Source organism: Notolabrus celidotus, chromosome 21, assembly GCF_009762535.1.
Source record: "Notolabrus celidotus isolate fNotCel1 chromosome 21, fNotCel1.pri, whole genome shotgun sequence".
NCBI lineage: Eukaryota > Metazoa > Chordata > Actinopteri > Labriformes > Labridae > Notolabrus > Notolabrus celidotus.
The window spans coordinates 18,527,139-18,541,984 of NC_048292.1; the positions used below are offsets into that span (position 1 = coordinate 18,527,139).

Sequence of the window (14,846 nt, forward strand, 5' to 3'; positions counted from 1 at the left end):
AAGAAAACACTTTCAAAGATGTAGCATCAAATTGAAAGTATCGTAAAACTCTGAGGTTCTGAACTCCTGCTGTTTTTCCGAGCATTCATGCAAACCTTTTATAAAGAGCCCTGCTGTAGGATTGATACAAGAAAGTAACTGTGTACATCTGCACTCACTGTCATTCATCAAAAACACACATTTGTCCGCTCTGCACTTCAGTAATAAGAAGATACATGCAGAGACAGATCTTAGATCCGCACTGGTATGTGAGGGGGAGAATGTAGGTTTTTGGCTGTGTTACATTAGAGTTCAAACCCTGCCAGCTCTCACTTCCATCTGCACAAGTTTTAAACTCGTCAGCCTTAAGCTATCCTGGCTTTGCCAGACCAGGTGGTCAAATCAAAATGAGGAATTTTTCTGTATCTCAAATTGTTTCGCATTGATCTGATTTATTATTTATGTCATTAATAAATATAATTTATAGCTTTTATATGTTGGCATGAGGAAACATTGGCTGTGATGTATTAACAGAAGATTGGACATCTTGAAAGCCAAGTGAAATCTGTTAGGTTTCCATCTTATGTAGAGAAGTTCAGTGTAGGCAGATTTGTCTTTGATGTTCTGCTTATGAATTTGCACATGCACATGCACACACACACGCACAGAAACTTGGACACACATGCACGCCTGTTTGAAGATGTGTGGGGGTTAGGAAGCTAATGTAAAACATAACGGCTCGAACCATTTCCTAGATCACAGTAAATGCGTGGAGCGTGTTGCTCTCTGATGAGGGTTCATTCATTTCAAATGGGCTAATCCTTTACTGCTGCATGATTCCTTTGCCAGTGCATTGCTCGCTGATTTAAGTGTTGGATTTACTCTTCTGAGGCACTGATTATGAAACTGAATGTTGTGGTAGCTTGTTCTGTTGATACATTTTAGCCATTCTCAGTACACACTGAAGCTTTAAACACCAACACCGGCTGCAGGATCCTAGAGCTGCATTTGAAGTGGTTCATTAAACAGCACAGATGCAGTAAAGATACTAACATGAGTTACTACTATTGCAGTATACTTCCACGGTTGCTTTTAAAATCTCACCTTCCAAGATAGTCTCCATGGATATGGACATGATTACCTGAACTTACTGGATTTTTTTGCCAATTCAAAAGCTGTAGCCTCAGGGCCAATCTCTTCCATGTTAGCCTGCAGATTCCTCTTTCTGTGCTGTCAGAATAGAGGAGGGATTTCTGTATCCCAGAGCTTGACTGTACCTCCATTTATTCACATGGACAGTTAATTTTGGCCTTGCATCCAGATTCAGTGACAAGGGTTATCTGTCTAAATGTTGTCCTGTCCTGCTGCCACAACTTCGAGCCTAAAGAACATCTCCATTCGCCATATCAGGGATTGTACTCTGATAATGTCCGATTCCAAAGTATTCGTAAAAAGGAAGCTTATTTTTTTTAATGAGTGACTTAGGTCTTGCTTCCTGCTCTGAAGAAAAGCATGTTCCTATAACAGTGTCACAGCAAGGCCACCACATTTTGTGTCACCAATGTGTGTGATTGGGTTTCTATCCATTGAGTTTAAATAAGCAGTTAATTCACTTTGTGCATCATTTGTTCCATTAACAGCAGCAATTTGCACTAGCTCCATCATGTTGCAGACAAATACGAACAACCAAAACACACAAAGATACTTCAGACATAACAGAGAGCAGATTGAAACTGTATCAGACACAGTTGTTGCATGTTACAGCAGATTTGCCATGCAGGGAGCTACATTTTTTGACCATGTGCAACGCAGTATGCACACACATCGGAAGCGATTAGCCATGCTATCTCGGTCTTACTCCTGTAAATAACCATCTCCACAGTGTGAATTCAGGGCATGGCAGGTCCTTAGGGAGTTTGGTTAATCCTCTGTCCAGAGCAGGTGCACGTGCTTTTTCTTCTTCACTCTACTTGAATTTATAGATCAGTAAAATGCATCTCACAAGCTACTTTGACAGAAAGCTTTCTATTAACTCCTGATTTGATTTTCATGTCCCAGCATAGAGATTGAACAGAGTGATCAAATATGTTGTGACATTGTCAATGAAACTTGCTCAAGAAACAAAACAAAGCTTGATTCAGCCTAAATCAGAACTTGGCAGCCTTCATGAGCTATCATTTTCAAATCATGAAGGGTTTTAGCTTTTCAGTAATGTAAATTGAATGATGAGAAACTGAAGCTTATTCTCTAGCGATAATAAACATCTCTGCATTTACAACTAAGTGGCTGGGAAAGCAGATATATGTGTCAAATCTTTGTTGTCATATATATGTCATATATATTTTTGTATTGTCTTTTTAGTTCACAGTGTATCCCAGAAATTAAGTTTGTAACCTTTAAAAGTTTTATTTATATGGACATGCCAAAGCATTTCGAAGATATGGTCTGGCTGGTGGAGCCATATGACTGACATTAAACTTATTATGCTTACCAAACACACTTTGAACTTACTTATAAAACATCAAAGATCCCTCAGGTCAGTTGGTTTGAAGCAGACACTTATGGCTCTGGGAAGTTCAATGACTCTTGTGTTGTTGTTAATGTGGTATAGAAAAAGAGATGTGGATCAATCGACTTTTGAACATCAGATAACTAAGTTTAACTCAACTCCATGATTTGAACACTTGCAAATAAATCAGCATATTAAAAGCTAAAAGATATGACAGAAGGCACGTCTGAGAAAAGTAATTCAACATGCACTTTAGTTTTGTAGTTTAACCCATGTTCCATCTGTTGTAATGGAGGAGGCAGGTTCTAAGACCTGTTCTGTATCCAGTGAACACGGTGAGCTCTAAAAGTTTTGGCTGCATCTTGTGGGAGCTGTTGTGCCATCCTTGTTTTTATATAGTTATGTATGGTTGCACCCTGCATTATGTTCATTAAACTGCATTATGTTCATTAAACTACAAAACCCAGGCCACAAAGTCGAGCTTGGCTGGCAAAACATCAGCTGCTCTGAACTCCAGCCCTGATCCGCCTGCCTTCTCTTCCTGCTTTGTTCCCCGCCTCCACCCTAGCTCCTCCGTTCTACTGTGTCTGATTTTACCTGTGGCATATGTATTGTCACTGATGTTCGCTCTGTTCTGTACACTGGGGGTCTTTGCTGCTGCTCTGCCTGCCTTGGATTTAAACTTTCTAGACTGACCCGCTTGAATGAAGCCTTTTAAGGGATGTTTGAAGCTTTGCGCGCCACCAGACATTTTATCTTTGATACAAGCTCCGACACTCCGACACACCTCATCAAACATTTAGGGTAACTTTACTGAACTGTTGCTTTTTCAGGAACCACAGCATTAAACAAGTTGACAAGAAAAATCCTACCCTGGGATGGCAATATGATACAACTGTGTAGTTTAAAGTGAAAGTACAAAGGTGTTTTGACGATGGCTCTATCTCATTGTAAAATAAAAGCTAGGTGCAAGTTTTCAGGTTGAGTTGGGAAGGAACTCGGTCATCATTGTAAGATTGGGGTTAAAGCTTTAAATGTATTTGTATGTCTATGATGCTTGGACTCTCTGATGGCTGTTTTTAATGGCTGGGTTCATATTGGACAGTTTTAAAGCCCTTTTGATGCTTTTATTTCCTTGGTTGAGTTGTAAAAGGGTTTACAGGGAGCACTCTGCCAACAATAAACTTATCACGGTACACTGGCTCCCATAATTACATTATCAATAGATAAACAAACAAGAAAATGATTAGAATGCTTTAAATTTATGGAAAAAATAGAAGATGTCAATATTTAGTGCTGCTGCTTCCCTTCAAAAGAAAGACATCTTTCTTTGTACATTAATTTATTTAACAATGTCAGTGAAGATATTTATAAAAAAAATGCACAACTTGCAAAAGCTACCTTTTTCAAATTAAAAACCACTGATTAGGTTTTGTCTTCAAGTGCCTCTAATGACTTTTTTTCCCTCTCTCTATTCATCTGTATACTTTCAGATAAGAGGAAAGAATTGATGATTGTGGAGTGGAACTCAGGAAGGGGATTCGAGACGAGTAGAACTGGGAGGAGGAGCAGGTGATTGAAGGAGGAAGAGGAGGAAAGTAAGAGTATGGGACGCTCCTCTTTGTGGATCTTTCTGCTGTCCCTTTCTCTCTCCCATCAAAGCGTCACAGCACAAGCTGAAGGTACAGTTGACTCTCCTATTCCTAAAAATCAGCCTGTAATTTATTCTGAATTTTAGTCTGTGACTCATTCTCTTGTCACTTTTTTCCCCATGTGTTTTCAACTTGTCCTTCTCGAATACGTGTTAAATTCAGCCTTATGTTATGATTTCTTGCTAAATTCTGAGTTAAAACCATATGTCTGATTGTCAGCTCCTATCTATGACTCAGATGACTCAGATGCTTAGCTCACAGCGAGGGTAGGTGCTCAATGAACACAGTCTGTTCGAGTGCTCCATCAGTAAGCCTGCACACATGGATTGGTACACGCAGAAGACACTAACCCGGCTCCATTTTCTCTCACCAGACTGTGTCTAGTCAGGGGATTCAAACATCTGCTCACCTCCTGTACAGTACCGCACTCTATCTGCCTGCCTGTCAAAAAGCATTCCCCCCCTTAGATACAGAGCCTCACCCTCAGGTGCTATTGGATGTCACCAAAAGGTCAATCAGCCAATCAAAAGTTTAGATTTCCTCCACCTGGGATGTGGTTGGCAGAATGTGAATGGTAAAGTTGTTGGGCAGAGTTACAGGGGGATAAAAATAGCCCAAGGCCATATGTGAAGCTACTGCAGCATGTTTATAAGTGTTAATCTTAATTCACATGCACAGAAACACACAGAGGGTTGGTAATACTTAAATCAATCTCATACTGCACACTAGTTGCATGTTGAGATTTATCATCCAACTTTGCAGCTTTATGGAGCTTCTCCCTTCATGAAAGTCATTGGTTTTGTTTTGTCAGCCATCATTTTATTGTCAGGTGGTCACAAACAGGACTCAAAATGAATGCTTGTGATGCTTTGTATCTGTGTTTGCTAACAGCCTACAGTCATGTGTTGTCACAATGATCAGGAACGTTGGATTTAACTGGGACAATTTAGGCGAGTGCACCCAGACCTTAAAGTAACAGCCTGTAAAGTTGAAGAAAACTTTCGTACCCAATTCATTTGATTAACTTAGCATGATATGAAACTGCACCCATGTAATGAGTAATGTGGCAGTTTTGTTGGAACTATCAATCAATCAATCAATCAATCAATCTTTATTTATATAGCACCAAATCACAACAAACATTATTTCAAGACGCTTTTCCAAACATAACAGGTCTACATCATACTCCATGTTAAATTATTAACAAAGACCCAACATCAAGACAGTCTCAGTATTACCTCATCTCAATCCACCATGAGCATTGCACCTTGCAGTATTTAGCTAGTTACAGCAGCATGGAAAACTTCCTTTTAACAGGCAGAAACCTCAAGCAGAACCAGACTCATGTTAGACAGCCATCTACCTCCACCCGAGTTGGGGTTGGAAAGAGGGATAGAGGAAATTAAAAGAGAGAGAGAGATGATAGTGGTGAGACGGATAGTAGTAGTTGTAGTCGCTGGCACGTCTGTAGCAGTTGGAGTCTGGGACGTCCACAGCAGCAGGACGTCTACGGCAGCGACTCAGAGGAACCTACGAGACAAGGGAGCTCAAGGACTCCAGAAAGGTCTATGGTTAGTAACTTTAATGGGACAGAACTAGTTGTTGCTGTGCTTGTGGAGTGACCTAGATTAGTTCTGGGTTTTAGATCGCATCCGTTTTGTATGAATTAAAAATTGTGAAAACTTAAGAACTGAAAGAACAGATTCCTAACTTGTGCTGGAACCATTAAAGGATATGTGAAAACAGGGATAGGCATGATAGCTTGATCATTTTGCAGTTCAGCATAATTAAATTTTAGCTGATGTGTTAACAAATGCTTTTAACACTTCAAGCACAGACAAGGCAACATGAATAGCATTGGGTTCAAGGGAAATGTCTCACTCTTTGGTTGCTAAACTCTTCTTCTTGTTCACCCTAACTTTTTGTGTCTGCCATTTGTGCTGTGTTGGAAGCCTTGCAAAACACCAAAATGTTCAGTACACTTGAGGCAGGGTTCAGAATTTGATGTGTACAATACATAAAAGGCTACGATTCAGATCCCAACAATATGTGCTAACAGGGTGCAGAAACAACAACCAGTTCAGAATCATCCCCTGTGGTTGAGCCCGGCCCTTTAGTGTCAGCCTGCTGATTAGAAATAGCCTGTTTGGACCTCTCTTGCTTTGTTTTCAGCTACATAAACAGCATGAAATTCAAATAAGGACCACAACATCTGAGTAAAGAAGTAGACAGAGTTGCTTATTTATGGGGCGAGTACATGGCACTGGAAACAAACCCTGGGGGAACGATAGTCTATTTGTTACAATGACTGCGTGATGTGTTGCCAATATTTGGGTTTTCCATCATTCAATATTCCTTCCTCACACTTTGTAGCTTCACTTACCAATTACTGCAGTTTCTTCTCCTTCGCAGAGCAACTTTTACATTAATTTCTCTTGATAAAATCTGAATCTGATGGCCTTTGACTTTCTTACACCAGTCCTCTCTCTTTTCTCTTGATCTTGTTGGTCGCTGATTGCAGTGGTGCATCATTATTCCTCGGACTGTTTCTTTCCTGGCAGAATTTTCTGCAGCGTTTGCTATAGCCACTGAGCTACATCTAATGCGTAAATCAATGGTGTTCCAGCACAGAGGTGTACACAACCTTTGAGATATCAGCATAGATAACCTTCAAGAAAAGCATTCCTAATCCCTCAGCATGGGCTGTCTCTTTATCCTCGGCATGTGGGTCTCACCTGCCAGCGCAGACGGACGGACTTTTGGATAATTGATCTTGTTTTTTACCTCAGATTGTGTCTGCCTGATGGAGAGCAGCCTCCAGTTGCTTCCTTGTTTAAGTCTGTGAAATCTGTGAAGTAGAGAATGTAGTCTTGTAAATCAAACAGCCACAAGTGTATGCAAGGGCTTGCTACCTATTTGAGATTCAACTCAGGACTTTGTTGTATCTTGTTAATTTGTTTTTGGGATGAAATAAAGACACACAATCTTCCATTAAGGAAACAATAGTTGGTCAACCCCAGTCGTGAAGGCTCCAAAATGGCATCCCCAATGATATTTTGTTTCCTTGGTGTGTTGCCAAAGTTGTATAGGTGTGTGAGCAGGAACATAATGTCAGGTCGCTGTGGGCTGGAGACATATGTCACCCCCAGTGAATCCTGGGATTGCAGCCAAAGGAAGAAGGGCGAGATAATAGGGGCGAGAAGGCTGTGTAATGAAATAGAGGCTAGCAGAGAAGCTGAGTTATCACTTACAGAACAATCAGCGGTGCCTATCTCTTATTCACTAGCCTAATCAATGCTGTCGTCACTGTGCTTTATTGCATATGTAATGCCAGAATATTGACTCAGGGGGCTTCTGCACACGCAGCAGGTTTCTGTATGAATCCAGTACAGTAGTGAGGATGTATGAGGGGATGTATACTATGCAGGAGCTGATGTATGTATGTGTGAGTGTGTGCTTTTCGTTGCTGCATCAGAGCAGCTTTTTTAGTGTGTCTGGCTTTTAACTTAACGCATTAAAATGCGTCTGAATCCTGCCAAACGCAGCAGATCCTTATGTTAAATGCGATTGTTTGCTCGAGCGAGGGGACTGACCCTGATTTTTGGGTGTGTTTACCTTATTATTCTAAGCGTTCCTCATCGCTGTACTAAAGTTTTATTGCTGGAGTGCTCAGAATATTGATAGTCTCTTTGGCTAACTTGTGTCTCATTAAAAATTCATGGGGATTTGTGTGGGGCTTTGGCTGCATGACAGGAGCGAGAGGATGGGAAAATGCCAACACGATGGAACAACACTGCTATCTGGTGGCAAGTGATGGAACAAAACAAGGAGTGGAGGATCTCGAATGTTCACTCATGCGTTCTGCTGAAGGTATTTATGCACTCTTTAATCTCTCCTTTGTTCTTCCCTCAGCATGCAGGACGGTGGTGCAGGCAGACATTGTGTTTCTGGTGGATGAGTCATGGAGTGTGGGTCAGACCAGCTTCTCCAGCATCAAAGACTTCATCAAGACGATCATCTCCTCATTCCAGGACAGTGTGATGGGAAGTGAGGGGATCCGCTTTGGAGTCACTGTGTTTGGGGATGTCCCGAGGTGAAAATTGAACACCAAACCAATCATTAAATATCATAGCAACACAAAAGAAAGACCTTTTTTATTTTTACCTCTTTTCTTTGAAGAAGTCTTGTTTAACTTCACCACAGTTGATAGACACAATAAGCAGATCAACAATTCTCTCCTCTTCTTTTTCTGTTTTGCAAAGAGCATTTTGAATTGAACTCCTTTCATGCCATATAATTTCCTCCCTTGCAGGATGCGGATTGCTTTGACAGACTACAGCTCCCAAGAGGAGGTGCTCAGAGCCGTCAGAGACCTCCCTTACGAGGGCGGATCAAGGAGGATCGGTGATGCCCTCCAGTTTCTGGTTGACACTGTGTTCAGCCCTGCCATCAGTCGAGACCATGCCCCAAAGGTGCAATGCTTCAACCAGGGACATGTGAAAGCCTGCCTGTCTCTGGTCACCTTGATCCAGAAAATTTCTATTGCACACATAAAGTTTAAGGAACACTAAGCTGATTCCACTTACTTTAGGTGATATCAGGTCCTCAAACTTCTTTTATGCACATTAAAACTGAAGGGCTTCAATCTTTTTAAGTGTATTACAAAATATGAACATGCAAGCAACAAGGATTTAAGAGTACAGCCCACAAGTACAGAGTACAGCCCACAATGCAAAGATGCATAAATTGTATTGTGAGAATTGAAGCCAATGCGGAAGTGTTAAAAACTGCAGTTCAGTGTGTCCGCTTGAGGCTGGCTCCAGAAGTACCGGGAACCACATACACACCCATCAAAAAAGCCAATCATTGCAGCAGAAATAAACATGTTTACAGCCTGGTACAAAAAACAAGTGTAGTCTGGATAGCTCATCGGCACACACTGTACGAGGAGTTAATTTTTTCATACCGCGGAAATTTCGAAGATATTAAGATTACTAGTTTTCCATTATGAGATGGACAGCTGACTTGATTTACAGGTGGGAACATGGTAGCTGTTGGCTAGGAGGCTCAAAGCCCGCCTCTTTACCTCACACTAGCTCGACAGCGCTTAGATTGAGTTCAGCTTTTCCGATATGGCTCCTGCCGACAATTGGCTTCAAAACAGCGCTTCAGAAACAAATGGGTGACGTCACGGAGACTACGTCCATTACTTATACAGTCTATGATACTGACCAGTCTAGTCACAGCCTCCTAGAAAGCAATGATATCTAAAATGCTAGTGTTTGACCCTTAAACTACATGCAGTATTCAGTAGAATCAACTGAACTTGTCTTAATGAAAGTGCTTTGTCAAATATCTAAATGCCCTTCCAGCTGCTCTCTGTTTCTGTCAGCTAAATTTCCTCACAGCCTCACACTGTAGTGCCGCCTCAGAATAACACAGCTGGTTAGCATTCCAATCATCTCTCTATCTCTGAGTGTGCGTGCGAATCATCTTGCAGCAGCAGCAGCAGCAGTGCACTTGACGTGGGAAGGCAGAGAATTGAGGATTAGGCTGATATATTGAATCGTACAGCCGAGGCACATGCAGAAAGCAGCTACATTCTCATATTGATACTCTGCAGCCCTCCTGATTCATTCACTGACTGTGGGTTGAACTTTGAGTGAACTGCGTAAATTTTCCATTATGGGCAAATTAGCAGTCTTGGTTGCAGGGCGGCATCCCTGAATTTGACTTTGTTTGATTTATTAATCATGCATTTAATTATGAGTTAAACCATGTCAAAAGTCTGTAGAGAGGATTGAGCATAAAAATGTTAGCAAGGAGGTTCTTCTAATCCTCAATTGACAAAACTCCATTGATGCAATCCATAGATTTTAAGTACAACCAAGCACATTTCTCCAAAGATTTCATTCTTTCCAAAACAATTTTGCAGTAAAATTACATTTTTGTATTAAATCCATGCAAAACTGTTAATCAAGGCATTATATTACATATTACAACATCTTTTTCTGTCTTCTGCTGCACAGATTGCCATACTGATCACAAATGGACCCTCCGAGGACCAGTTTGATGTTGCAGCCAGAGCGGTAGCTGACAATGGGATTTCTCTTTTTGCAGTAGGTGAGTGTAAAAACTTGTGAATTCTGTCAACATCCTCACTGCAGCGTCCTCTCAGATTTCTATCCCAGCTCTGCCGGCTTATCTGAAGTGTTTGCAGTTAGAAATTCATGTCCTGTACATTTGAATTCATTGGATTCAGTGTGGGTATTTGTGAGTGTGTGTACAATTCTACTTCCTTACTGTGTGGGTGTACTCATGCAGGGTTATGTACGCACACACATGCCAAAATCTACTAAATATGTATGTATGAATAAATGACTGTTTAATCCAGATTATGCTGTATATGTGCACTTTTAGATACTGTGTGTACATCAGCAAAGCTACCTTATCCTACACATTTCCCCTTCCTCTTAAACACACACTGCTGTTTATGTACAAGTTTACTTACACTAGCCTCGCCCTCTCTACTCTACACACACACACACACACACACTCATAAGCATACACATCCACAACTTACTCCTCTCAGCTGGGAGCGCTGCAATAATTACTGCTCATTAGCGGGTGGTGTGCTAATCGCAGCCATTTTTCATTAGGCGATTCGGTGTCCCCCACTCACACCTCTGACACTGAGGTCTGCTCCTCTCGTTTATCACTCACGCAGAGAAGCTCCACATACATCTTGTGTACCGGAGCAAAACAAATATGCCTGTGGAGTGTGTGTAGGATGGACAACACATATATATCTATATAGGCCGATATAAATCTTCTGTGTATTTGTCTCGCCATGGTTCTCATTTCACGTCATTTCAACTCTCTGATAAAACACATGTGACACAATTTCCCACTTCTGCATAATATCTTTAACATCATATCTTTATTTTAAGACCTTTGAGGTCCAGTTAGGGTTTTTATCAGGTGCTCGTTTCCTCCCACTTCCATGATTCAAGGATCTAACAAACACACATAAGGCAATAATTGGACAAATGCACCAGAAAGTGCCTGACAATGCCTGATTATGTCTACAATGTGCATAAGTATGGACTCTTACATGTTCACAGGACTTCAAAAGAATTACTCAAAATGCTACAGCTCCCCCTGGTGGTGTTTGTGGGAACATATGTTGAGACATGCAAAGATGAAAAACAATGGAAAGACACCTTATAACTATAGCTTTGTAGTTCACTTATTTTTATTGTGTTCTAATAAAGTAACAGACAGCCTAAGGTACACAAGTCCTGTCATACATGTAGTGTACCTGATTTCAAATGCTTATTCACATCCGCCTTGACCAAATATCAGTGGATTATGCAAACCATTCATCTTGTCTTTTATTTATTACCTTTTTTTATTTTACGATCCTGTGACCAGGTGTTTGGGGATCTGATGAGTCAGAGCTGAGGAGGATTGTGTCAGAGCCTCATGAGGAGCATCTATTGCTGGGCACTCACTACTCTCTCCTGGAAACCCTCCTTCCAAAGCTGTCCCGCAGGGTGTGTTTTTCTGCCTCTGAACCACCTCGTCCTGTGAAAACCGACCAGCCGGGTGAGCTTATATCAAAACACACTGAAGAACCGAAAAGTTCTACACATATAATGTATATTTCCTAAACTGCGTAACTGCCCTTGTACTCTTAGCTTTGTATTGATGCATTAAATATCAAACTGAAGCTTTTGTCTATTGCTACTTTATTTGTGGGAAATTAGACCCCCTATTAAAAGCTTTAAATAGATCCTTTGGGTCACCCCTTTCCACACATCCAACCATTATGAAAATGTTTACTGAATATATATAGATGTACATTTATGATGATGTGTGTGAATAAACTAAACAAGAAACAAGAGAGGGTAAAATGTTCTAACTGCATTATTTTTTCCGTCTCATCCCTCTTTCTGTATCTTTCCTCAATTCCAGTCAAAGTGCCTGTGGTGGGTCCCAGGGACCTGCAGGTAAGCGAACTGGCCCACAGCTCCCTCAGGCTGACATGGACTCAGGCCACAAGTGATGTCACCGGGTATCGTCTCCTGGTAACCCCTCTCAACTCTAGAGGACACCTCCTCTCCCTGCAGCAGAGACAGGTAAAGAATAATCCTTCCACCCCTCCATCTATCTATCCATCCATCCATTCATTTTCTTATGCTTATCTGAGATTAGGTTGTGGTAGCAGCAGGCTTAACAAGTCGAACCAGACATCCCTCTTCCCAGTAACGGTTCCCAGCATCTCCTAGGGGATTCCAAAGCATACTCAGGCCAGAGTCATATGTAATCCCTCCAGTGAGCTTTGGGCCTACTCCAGGGTCTCCCCTCTGAGTTGCATGTGCCTTAGCTTACCTTGGATCTGATTTCACATTGACAGCAAACCAGTTCAGGACTGAGGAGTTGATGCAATTCACTATCTGTTTCCTGCAAATGAAGCTAAATTCCCAGTCAGCTCAAAGCTCAAAGACTTCAATACAAATTAAAAAGAAACCTTGACATCGTCTGAGCTCTGATGTAGCTTTTTAAAATTCTGATAAACGAATACGAGTCAATGTAAACTCAATATATATCTGTCTAGCCTCAGCAATTTAACCTTGTTTTAGTGAGTGACGTAGGTTTCAATTTCTTGTTCAGAGCAATAATAGGGAGGTGTGATTCTAGGCTGAAGATGAAAGATTAGGAATAATGACTGATGTCACACATGCATCTATGACTCCTTCCCTAGCATGACTATGTTTCCATCCATTGAAACAAAGATCCATTTTCCTCAAATAAAAACATCCTGCGCAGTATAAACTCAGTTCTTAAGGGAGCTCAAAACCCTCATCTGTACAGCTTTTCATTGAAACTGCAAGTCACCTCTGTGACCAGCACTGAACCAAAATTTACTGAGTCATCTCTCACAGCAGCCTAAGCTATTTGTGCTGTTCCATCTGTGTTACTCCCTAAAGCCCACGACAGAATGAATTAATGGGATCAACATGAACAGTGGTGTCAGCATGAATCTTAATTTCTGCTTGTATACATGTGTTTCTTCATGATAATGCTGCAGTTTTACCCTTGACAGAGACAAGAAATGATGTAACCAGAAGGGGAATATATTTGTTTTTGCATTGTGTTACGAGGCACAACAGCTGCCTAATTTCAACAAACTAAAAAAGCGGGTTTTGAACAGACGTTTTGGAAGAGCATAAGGATGCTGATGGTACACTGAGACAGACATTTGTTTTGGAAATGACTCCAAAGCGTCCTTGATTAATGATATTTCTTTCCACTTTAGTCTCTGTCTCATTCTGTCTTCCTCACACAACTATTCTCGTTCTCCTCTCTTCTTTGTTTGGAACAGATCGATTTGAAAGCGGATGTGAGCTCCACACTCGTGACAGATCTGAGTCCTAAAACAGAGTATTCCCTCACTGTCTATGCCATCTACCCCAGCCTCATTGGGGACTCGGCGACAATCACCGTCCAGACCAGTGAGTGTTGAACATCAGCCATGCATCTTTTTAAAAAATGCACCAATACTTTTGGATTTCACTGAACGATATTCTGTCTTTCAGCCCCTTTGCCTCAGGTGTCAAACTTCCGTGTGATCGAGGAGGGTCTGTTCTCTCTGCGCGTGGGCTGGACACCTCCTTTAGGGAAGCTTGAGGGGTTTAAGATCTTCATCCCAAGAAGTATGTTAGAGTTTAACCATGGAGTATTAATTATTGTTGTTTCAGACACATTGAAGGACAGTATGGAAATGTTTTGAAGTATTTAAAGATGCACCTCCTTTGAATTTCAGATAAAAACGTTGATAAAGATGTAAGGATGTTGTATCTCCCCCTCTAAATAACTTTCCTCTTCTAAACTTAAAGCTTCAATCATCACGGGAACAAATTATTTTGCAAGTAAATGCTCAGTAATTAATTCCCCTGGTTTCTGTTCTGCAGCAAACCGACCAGGGTTTGCCTATGAACACCTGCTTCCTGGAGATACCTCCTCTCATGTGATCGACAGCCTGGAGGAAGATAAGAAATACATCGTCAGTATTTATGCTGTTTATCCTCAGGGACCAGGTGAACCCATTTCAACAGTAGGCAAGACATGTAAGTGCATTATAGATTAAATCTAAGTTTCATCAGAATCTGATGGTATGTTGTTGTACCACACTATAGCCACAGGAGGGTGATGTTGTTGTAGAAAAACAGCAATTACATTCAGTAAGACTGTCATTCATTTTTATGTCACGCTGCACTAGAGATATACAACTCCAGGGCATGTAAGTGGTTAATATTTGCTCATGATACCTGGTTAGAATTTTATACAATGGTGTTTATTATCATTTTTTCCTCTCTTTTACTTGTTACTGTGATTTTGTTCATGATTACATTACACAGAGCATAAACATTTTTAAAAGCAAACTCATCACCTACTTTTTTAGTCTTGCTTTTAACTGAGTCTTATTCAATCTTACCTTATTTTCTTTATCATCTAGTTCACTAGTCACCTTTGAAGTATATAATTTATTATTTTATATTATTATAGACAGTTATATTATTTATTCAGTTCTTTTTTATTATTATTTTTTTTAATGTACTTATTGTGAATTATTGTGATTATCTCTCAGCATTTTAATATTTTTTCTATTTTATTTTGATATATTTACTTTTAGTGTAGCA

General features: G+C 40.7%; 2 protein-coding genes across 4 annotated transcripts in view; both read left to right on the forward strand.

Moving 5' to 3' along the window:
- Positions 1-4,098, forward strand: part of lrguk (leucine-rich repeats and guanylate kinase domain containing) — a 50,295-nt gene extending 46,197 nt beyond the window's left edge. Inside the window, exon 20 of one of the 2 annotated variants that reach the window (XM_034673846.1) lies at positions 3,982-4,098. In XM_034673846.1, the coding sequence (XP_034529737.1) occupies positions 3,982-3,999 (18 nt within the window). In that variant the 3' untranslated portion in view covers positions 4,000-4,098. The remainder of the gene's footprint in view (positions 1-3,981) is intronic. The other variant, XM_034673844.1, reaches the window with a different exon arrangement.
- The window catches only part of col7a1l (collagen type VII alpha 1-like), a 44,983-nt gene continuing 34,130 nt past the window's right edge, over positions 3,994-14,846 (forward strand). For both annotated transcript variants that reach the window (XR_004629364.1, XM_034673838.1), the window contains exons 1-9: positions 3,994-4,170; positions 8,053-8,233; positions 8,453-8,612; positions 10,170-10,263; positions 11,575-11,748; positions 12,118-12,281; positions 13,529-13,658; positions 13,743-13,859; positions 14,118-14,273. Coding sequence is in view for 1 of the 2 variants with exons in the window: in XM_034673838.1 (XP_034529729.1) it covers positions 4,095-4,170; positions 8,053-8,233; positions 8,453-8,612; positions 10,170-10,263; positions 11,575-11,748; positions 12,118-12,281; positions 13,529-13,658; positions 13,743-13,859; positions 14,118-14,273 (1,252 nt within the window). In the remaining variant the exon portion in view is untranslated. The remainder of the gene's footprint in view (positions 4,171-8,052; positions 8,234-8,452; positions 8,613-10,169; positions 10,264-11,574; positions 11,749-12,117; positions 12,282-13,528; positions 13,659-13,742; positions 13,860-14,117; positions 14,274-14,846) is intronic.